The following is a 9,056-nucleotide window of genomic DNA, read 5'->3' as shown; positions in this document are numbered from 1 at the left end:
CCCTACTCACATCTCTTCCTGACCCCCATCTTCCCAATCCCCATCTTGTCCCCTACCCTCTCCCTGGCCTCCCTCTCACCCCCATCCCTAAATCCTCCTCCTTTCCTCACCACCTCGGTGTCCATTTCATATTCTGATGCTGCAGTGCCAGTTTCTACTTGGTTTGGATGAGGCATTTATGATTCTGTTAGGCACCAGATGAGCTCGTGTGAGCTTGCCCAGTGCAACCTTATTGGTGATCCCTATGGGAGAAAGTAGGTTTACTTGTAAGCTCTGTCAATGTTGACTATCTGCTTTAGTATTCTACAAATTTTATTTAATTTGATCATGTCTTGGTAGTGAAACAGATTGAAATAAAGTATATATGATCTTGTGTGACTTCAGCACGTTTCTACTAACTTCACAGATGAATAGTGAAGGTTTTGGATCTGACGGCCACGCTGGTGGTGGAATTTTGTGCCATAATATTCTTGAGATTAATTTGCTTGGGTGGATGGAAAATAATCAATCTTGGCTAACCAAACAGGTTAAGGATGGCATTAGAGAAACAAAATAGACTTAATACCAAGAATAGGTAGTCACTAGGATTGGGAGAATTCTAAAGCAACAAAGTATGAACAAAACAGTCAAAGGAGAATAATCTACCAAAATATATGAAAACTGATCGTAAGTGCTTCCAGAAGTTTGTAAAATGGAAGAAAAACAAAGCCATGTGTGGTAGACTGACGGAGATGGGAGAAAATGTGGGGGATGTAGAAATTCAAACTGATTAAGCAGACTTTTTGTACCTGTCTTTGCGGTACAAGTTATGAGAAACATAGGCAAAATAGTGGGAATCAGGGTCTAGTGAAAGTGAGGAGCTTAACTGCTAATTTCAAAAAAGTACTGGAAGAAGCAATGAGACTGAAACCTGATAAATCCAGTATTATCAGAGCTACATCTAGATGGTGGTGTTCCCATGTACCTGTTGCCCTTGAACTTTGTGGTAGGAAAGGTCTTGGAGAGTAGCTGCAGTACATCTTGTAGATGGCACACATTAGTACTGGTGTTTGGGGGAGGGGGTCTGTCAATCAAAATGATTGCGTTCATGCTGGACTGTGTGAATATTGGAGTGGTGTTGGACCTGCATTCATCTAGGCAAGTGGGGAGTATTCCATCGCACTCCCAGTGTGTGCCCTGTAGATGGTTGACAGACTTTGAGAAGTCAGATGGTGAGTTATTCACTGAAAGGTTCTTAGCCTTTGACTTATTCTTACAGCCACAGTATTTTATGCGGCTGTTCTAGTTCAGTTTCTGTCCTGCAATGATATCCTGGCCCTGAGATGATTGACTTCCACAAACCTACCTACAGGTAGGTCTCCAACCAAGGCAAGCTTTGCTCCCAATTACCAATAACACCAATTCCAATTTTGCAAAGGATCCTTAATGTCAAAGGCAATGGCACTCAGCTCACCAATTTCAGCTCTTTTGTTTGGATGAAAGCTATAATATGGTTGAATCAAACCCAAACTGGTAAACAAGTTATTGCTACGTTGGTGCCACTTGATAACACTGTTGATGACACCTTCCATTGATTTACCAATGAGGATCAGTAGACTGATGGCACAGTAACTGACTGGATTGGATTTGTTTTCCTTTGTGGACAGGACATTCCTGAGTAATTTTTCACGTTGCCAGGGTTGCAGGCTAGGATCTCATCTTGTTCGGAGCAATAATTCTCAGTATTACTACTGGGATGCTTTCAAGATTCATAGTCTTTGCAGTATCCAATATCTTGGCCTTTTCTTTACATCACATGGTTTGAATTCAATTGGCTGAAGACTGGCACTTGCAATGCTGGGGACCTCAGAAGTAGGTTGAGAAGGATCTTACACTTGATACTTCTGGCTGACAATGGATGCAAGTACTTTATCCACATCTTCTATACCAATGTACAAAATCTTACCACGTCATTCAGGACCTGTATACGTATGCAGCCTCCTGTTCTGGTTAGTTGTTTAATTACACACAGTCATTCACCACTGAATGTGGCTGAACAGCACAGCATTGATCAATGTTTGTCCAGTTTTGAGCTTCTGAATCAGAATTAATGTTGAGTCTGAATATTGGTAGTGCGCCACAACTGGAAAGTTTCCAGTGTCCAAAAATAGGACTTTGCCAGTGACACGGTGGTGCTGGGGCATTGGTTTTAATTATGATTTTGTGCATGTGACTATATCATATTGTTGATTTACTAGTCTTGGGACAGCCCTCCCAGTCTTTGTTGAGGCACTCAAATGTTAGTAGGGAGGACTGGTGCGCACCCGTCGTGCCTCTGGCAGCGTTTTGAAGGAATAACTAATTCATCTCACCCTCCCCTCTTTTCCCATACTCCTTAAATCTTCCTCCTTGAAGTGTATGCCCATTTTCTGTTTAAGAGTTGCAGGTGAATCTGCTAAGACACTCTGGACACTGACCAATATATAAGTATGCAATTACAAGAAGAGAATATAACATAAATAAAATGGTTACACTTACTTAGCATCTTAATACTTTACAAATGCCTCATTTCACACTACAAAAGGATGCCTAGCATTGACGTAGGTGCCAGAATGAGTTGATCCATTTTGATGTTGGTTAAGTTATTGTTGTCTATAAAAGTGTCGTGGGGTCTTGCATTAAATTTAAAAACAAAAGTTTAACAATCCTGTGGATACTCCATATAACAGCCAAAAGGCATTGTCAAAAATATTACACCCCTTATAACAACAATCACCATCCCACCTCACCCCCCACCTCTCCTCCCTCTCGCCTCCTGAACTGACATAACCTGTCCATCTTCCTCCTGCCTATCTGCCCCACCCTTTCCACTGACCAATCCCCACTACTCTCTACCTGCATCCACCTATCACCATACCACCTACCTTCTCCCAGCCCCACACCTCCTCCCTCTATTTGCTTCCAAGCTGCCTTCCCCCTCCCCAGTTCTGAAGTAGGGTCCTGACCCGAACTGTCGACTTTGTTGTTCCTCTGATGCTGCCTGATCTGCCATGTTCCTCCCACTCCGCACTGTGGTGGAATTTTTTTATCTGTTTTCTTCCATCCCAGCAATGCAAAATCGCTAAGCATTTTTTTTTTAAATACGAGGAATCATTAGACTCAATAACAACCAAAACTGGTTTGTACAATCACCAGCCATTACTACTACTACATTTCAATCAGATTATTTTTATTCTTTCATGGAATATGAGCTTCACTGGCATTTGCTGCTCGTCCTTAATTTCCCATAAAGTAGTCGTGAGCCCATTAGTGGTGAATTTTTATTTCAAGAAAATTAAATCTAGAAAGACCTGTTTCTCAATGTCTCCATATATCTGTTGTTACCATGGTGGTGCAATAACTAAAATCACTGGAGATAATGTCCAGGCAACAGTTGCAAACTTGGATTCTCATAAGTAATGCTTTGGAGTGTGGCCCGAATTGACCTTTCATTTCATTCTTCAGAAAATTCCAGTCAGTGCATCTATTAGTGCATGGCTATCGTTGCTGTTTGCCTAGCTGGAAATGAAAGGCTGACGATTGCTGCTTTTTGTCTGCCAACTCCCTTAGTTCATGATCTGATGATGATTCAGACTACTGTAGGAAAGATCCAAATTATACTGCCTTTGCCCCTGTACCTGCTGGAAATTGGGTTCAGGCATGAACATTATGTCAGCTTGCATTCTTAGTATGTAATGCATGAGCTAATGTCTTGGACGCTAAAATTTTTTTTCTCCAATTTAGTAGTTTTTTTGTTTAAAGCAATTGACTCATCAGAAGAGAAATATGCAAATTTATTGGCAAGCTGTTTTGCTTTAAATTTGTAAATCAATTCTTTTGAAACCTTTGCCTTGAGTTTTATTCTGTAGGCCTTCATTTTGGTTCTTTAAGAAAAGTATAGTCGTTCCAAAGATCAGCTTGAAGTATGTTCATTTGCAGCTTTTGTGCTGAGGACAAGCATGAACACTGGCACAAGTAGTAATGATTAACATTGTATGTTAGTTACAAATTGTGTACCTAGAATTATGCAGCGCAGAATGAGGCGAATTAGCACACGATGTCTGTTTGACTAACTTTTGCTTTTAATCTAAATAAAATAGTATAACATTTGAATTAAAAGTGTTTTTTTCATTAACTTATGTTTCTTACATGGTCAGAAACTTGTGCTGAAATTCCTATTTGCCCCCTTTCAACCTCTGCGTGTAATTCTCTAGCCCACAAGCTTTGTGTTTTAATAATAAGTGCAATTGTAATATTTTTAATAATGCTATTTTGCAGTTTTTCTTTAACTGTGTTAAGATGTGACCTCAGCAGAAACTCAATTGGAGCACCTGATGATCTACCATGTTTAGTGTTTGCTAACTTGGAGTTAACCGAGTGTGTGAACCAGATTAAATAATACTTCTGTTTATCTGCAGAAAATGGCAGAAAACAAATTGAAGAGCTTCGCTTCAAAACGGACATTAAGCAAAAAAGGGCAAGAAGAACTAAGAAAAAAGGTTTATATTTCTGTTTCCATTTAATAATGCTTTGCAGATTTTGTTTGTCTCTTGAGAATTGAGAATTTAAAAAAATTGAATCTGACATGCTGTAAATTAAGGAGCTATAAGCATATTATTTAGATTAGTTATTAATTCAAAAACCAATCTGAGGAAATATTTCAGAAATTTATGGAAAGCATCAACTTGAATTTATAGGTTAAAGAAATTTAGGGACATTAGTTATGTTTAATATTGAGAAACGTGTCAGGCTACATGTGTTAAAACACAATTCATGTAATTAGTTGTAAATCAAAAAATGTTGGATTGGATAATTCGCAAAGTTTTCATTATTTTCATAATCTTCTAAAAGTCCTGTGCTTGATAAATGCTGATTTTGCACCATAATTGAAAATTAAACTGTAGGAGCAATAATTAATATATTTTATGGAAAAAAATCTGTTGATCAAGTAAACTTAGTGATATACAATGTTGTATTTCAAAGATCTGTTGAAATACTTTGCCTGAAAGCTCAATGCAAAGAAAAACCACTGCTTCAGTAAATTACCCTGCTGAGGTGCAGGTCTAAATTGCACAAGACAGAAACCATATAAAGATCAAAAATGTGAAGTGAATGGACATATTGAGTGCCACTGAAATATTGTTGCTTCAAACATGTCAGTTTATAGAGTGATACAAGGAATGTTACTTGCATCTCGGCAGTAAGTGTTTTGAGTTTGAGATTTGTTAAGAACAAAATTAAAGTGTAGCTTTAATTATGAGTGCCAGATTAAAAGCTGTTTCCTTTATTGATGTATTTGTTCCTTTGAGATGTGAAAATAAATAACAGTTGGAAAAATATATCCCACTGTTTTTAACAGGAAGAGGAGCTAAAGGCAGCTGAAATCTATGAAGAATTTTTGGCGTCATTTGATTCAGGTGGTACAGGCAATGTGAAAACGTTTGTAAGAGGGGGCATCGTAAATGCAGCAAAAGGTAATTTTCCTTATTATTCTTTAATTTGGCTGTGCCACAATGTAGTGATTTGTTTTTATTGAAGTGTAAATACAGATTATAAGGTCACAATTTCAAGAATGTCAACAGGAAAGCTGGGAGTGAGATGAGGAGAAACCTCTTTATTCAGAGTTATTAAGATTTGGAATGCATTGCCTTGGAGAGTGGTGTAGGCAGTTCCATAGGAACTTTCAAAAGAACTTAGATATATTTGAATGTGCTAAATTTACAGGGCTATGGAGAAAGGGCTGGGGAATGGGATTAGTTGGGTAGATCTTTTGGGAGCTAGTAGACTCTAGTCAAATGGCATCCTTATGTACTGTAAAATTTTATGAATATTTAGTGAGTTAAAGACATAGGCAAGGCTTGAAAGACAATGAGTATGCATGTTCAATTTATCTTTGTGCTATCAATTTCAGTACCGAATCATTAGCTTTATGTCTAATTCTGCATGAGGACTGACCTTTATCTCTGGTAGCAAGCATATCAGCAATAGTCAAGGAAGACATACTGATTTGAATGGCTTCTAATATAATGTACTATATTTCTTTGATTCTAAGAATTACATTTATGCTCATTCCAATAATGTATTTTTCCTTTGTGATTGCTAATTTTTAAAAATATTTGCAAGTCTTTTTATCTGATATCAGAGTAATTAGCCACAAATTTGGAATGCTGACAAAACTTCAGTAATGATTATAAAGAATCCTGTCTTTCTCGAGATTTATTTTTGCCAAAAATAAATCTGTAAATTTTGAAGTAATTTCAGAACCTGGTTCTTTTTTGTCTATCATGTAGCAGAACTTTTCCTAGAAGTTAGCAGGCAGTTTTAAAAAATCCGTCCCTCCACTTAATTGTGTACATTCTGAGCTGTTACCTTCTGATTAAGGTGTCATGTGCTGTGACATTACGGTGCTTTTAAAAGAGATGTGTTCTGTCCTGTTTCTCTTACAGAGAGATGTTACCACAGTGGTGAAAACATGTCTCCTTCAGACAGGCAGTTGGTAAACTGTGTAATTAGCCCTGGGTATTTTTTAAAAAATTAGACAAAAGAAGCATGTGTGGATGGGGTCAGGGTTCATACAGAGCCAGGAAGGTTTTCAGTTTTGCTTTCGGCTAGTGAGAAGGTTTCTGCTGCTGCTGCTGAGCTTGATAGCTTCAGTTCTCTGCTGGATTGAAGTCTTAGGCAGTGAAGCTTCCTCTTAAAAATCAAAAGGGGCAGATTGTTTCTTCTGGACTGGAGAGAGCGCATGAGATTCACAGCTGTTTTGCTGAATTTAATTTTTGCCAAAGTGGGTCTTTATGGGATGTTACCTATATTGGAAAAGAAGATAAGTATATGTTATCTTGTTAAGTATTTCATTAGAGTTAAGGTAATGTGAACTTTTTCTTTTGTATCTTAACATGTTGTAAGAATAAAGCCTGTTTTATTTAAAGCATCTGTTATGGACAACTTGTTGCCTGCTTAGATGCTTCACAGTATAGACATGACCCAGCAATGATGATATTTTTACCCCTCACTCAGACAATGCACTGGAAATCAAGACCTCCTGTTTCCAGAGTTGTCACAAGAGCTAAAGATTTTTAAAAGTTGTCAAAAATTCCCCATTTTACCTGTCTTTCAGACCCAGGTTAGTGGAAAGCACAGATCAGAATTCTGTACTCAACAGCAAAAATTAGTTAGTGCAAATAAATAGATTATAGCTACAGATAAAATATTGTGAGGTGTCAATGAGATGGTCTTATCAGCTTGTCAGGATGTGCTGCTCCTTGATTCTCCTCCTCCTTCAGATACTTCCACGTTGTTCAAAAGGTACAGGGTGGCTGGTGCACACTTATAAAGTCTCTGGCTTACAGGTTAAGAGTCAGAACTACTAAGGGTAAAATAAACTGTCTTCAGACTTAATGTGTTTTTCATGCAGAGCAGAAACACACCTTCTCTTGTGAACGTTTGATTGCTTCTACTTCAAACATTCACACTCACGAGCTGTTCACCTACCTAGGAGCCAATCCTATAATTGTGGGCAAGCAGAAGGCCTTTGTCATCGATAACTGGTCACTAGACCATAAACTAATAAGCTGCACGTAAGCTCCATTCACACATAGCCCCGTGGCTGTAGCTCATCTGTAACCAGACTTCCACCTTTATCTGAATAAGCAGCTGCGTAAGCAGCACTTACAATGAATGTCAGGTTACAATTAAAAATACAGAAAAATAAAAACAATATGGTCTTTTCAATACCTATGTAATAATTGCAGCAATTAATTTCAACCATCACTTCAGAAGTTTGCTTAATGTACTTAAGTTCAGGATGCATTTGTGGATGGAGCAACACATTTAATGTTTTCCTCGGAAAGTTAAATGTTTCTCTCCTATGACACGTTGCCTGACTAGCAGAGCATTTTCCGATTTTATTTCTGGCGTCAGTTTCTTGCTTTTGGATAATTCACATCTTTGGCGATTGTTCATTTTTTTGATTTATTTTTGAAATTTTTCAGATGAAAAGGAAAGAGATGAAAGGAAGTCTAAACTGTATAAGCCTAAAGCTAGGTACGGTGAAATGAAAACACCACACCAAGAAGTTCCTTCTACCCCAACTTCATCTTCTGATGTGAAGAAACCTGTACGTAATTATGTATAATAATGGGTTATTGTAATTAATGTGATGGCCCTTTGGAGAATTGAAATCTGTTGAAACCAGATGAGATATTTGGAGGAGTGGATAAAAACTTAGTTAAAGTGTTGACTTTTCAGGAGGAGAGGCAGAGGAGCATAAGGAGGGAATTTCTAGAGCTTGGAGATTTTTAAATTTGTGCTAAATTATCTGGATTGTAAAGACACAGTAAAAGTAATTGTCCACCTAATGGCACAGTTATTCCCAGTGTAGACACTTGAATGCGGATGGTCAAAGAGAATAGAATGAGCCTCAGGTATGATGCTTTTACATTTAAATAACCTGCAAGAGCCCATTATCTTGGCTCACACGTAGAGATCGGTTGCTTTGCTGAGATACTGGTGGAAGCCACTATGGTGGAACCCCCATGACCAAGACGAGGATCAAGTGAGGGCTTGAATGTAGAGAACCCTTGACAAATTTTAAGCGGCTCTCATGTAAGAATTTGAGGAGGAATGACATTAAATTCTGTATCAAGAACGGTCAAACTCATGCCTAAATATTACTACTGCCCTTGATTTTTAAAAGATCTATCCCTTCAGTTTAATTTGGGATAATATTGAAGTTCACTGGTAATATTCTGATAGAAGGATTTTTGGTATTTTCAAAAGATATTCAAACAATCAGTTTTCCTGTCTATCTGAAAATATTTTGAAGTTAATCAGTACTTTGAGCATGCTGCTCTCCTTATACATCTGTTTGCAATTCAGCAGTGTACAACAAATGAATGATTTGTCTTTTTTTTTTGAATGATACCTTTGTTTTGTTCTATACTGTCATATTTATCTTCATTGTCTTTAAGCACTGATGCTTGTCAGTCAGAATTCAAAACCTCATTTTTTAAGGCCTGATTTGCTGAGAGGTCCAATGT

At 37.8% G+C, this 9,056-nt stretch overlaps 1 protein-coding gene and 1 long non-coding RNA gene across 3 annotated transcripts in view; one reads left to right on the top strand and one right to left on the bottom strand.

The window, feature by feature from the left end:
- The window catches only part of LOC125484789, a 121,025-nt gene that overhangs the window by 43,630 nt on the left and 68,339 nt on the right, over positions 1-9,056 (bottom strand). Inside the window, exon 3 of one of the 2 annotated variants that reach the window (XR_007263606.1) lies at positions 5,486-6,824. The exons of the other annotated variant lie outside the window; for it this stretch is intronic. This is a non-coding gene — a long non-coding RNA (uncharacterized LOC125484789). Of the gene's footprint in view, positions 1-5,485; positions 6,825-9,056 lie in introns of those variants that run through there. 2 annotated transcript variants of the gene reach the window in all.
- The window catches only part of LOC109916235 (U2 snRNP-associated SURP motif-containing protein-like), a 49,483-nt gene that overhangs the window by 5,452 nt on the left and 34,975 nt on the right, over positions 1-9,056 (top strand). The window contains exons 2-4 of the mRNA XM_020515949.2: positions 4,437-4,517; positions 5,378-5,492; positions 8,010-8,134. Of these exons, the coding sequence (XP_020371538.1) occupies positions 4,440-4,517; positions 5,378-5,492; positions 8,010-8,134 (318 nt within the window). The 5' untranslated portion in view covers positions 4,437-4,439. The remainder of the gene's footprint in view (positions 1-4,436; positions 4,518-5,377; positions 5,493-8,009; positions 8,135-9,056) is intronic.

Source organism: Rhincodon typus, chromosome 14, assembly GCF_021869965.1.
Source record: "Rhincodon typus isolate 14 chromosome 14, sRhiTyp1.1, whole genome shotgun sequence".
Classification (NCBI taxonomy): Eukaryota; Metazoa; Chordata; class Chondrichthyes; order Orectolobiformes; family Rhincodontidae; genus Rhincodon; species Rhincodon typus.
The sequence above is the reverse complement of the archived record's forward strand: the minus strand, read 5'-3'. Positions and strand labels throughout refer to the sequence as shown.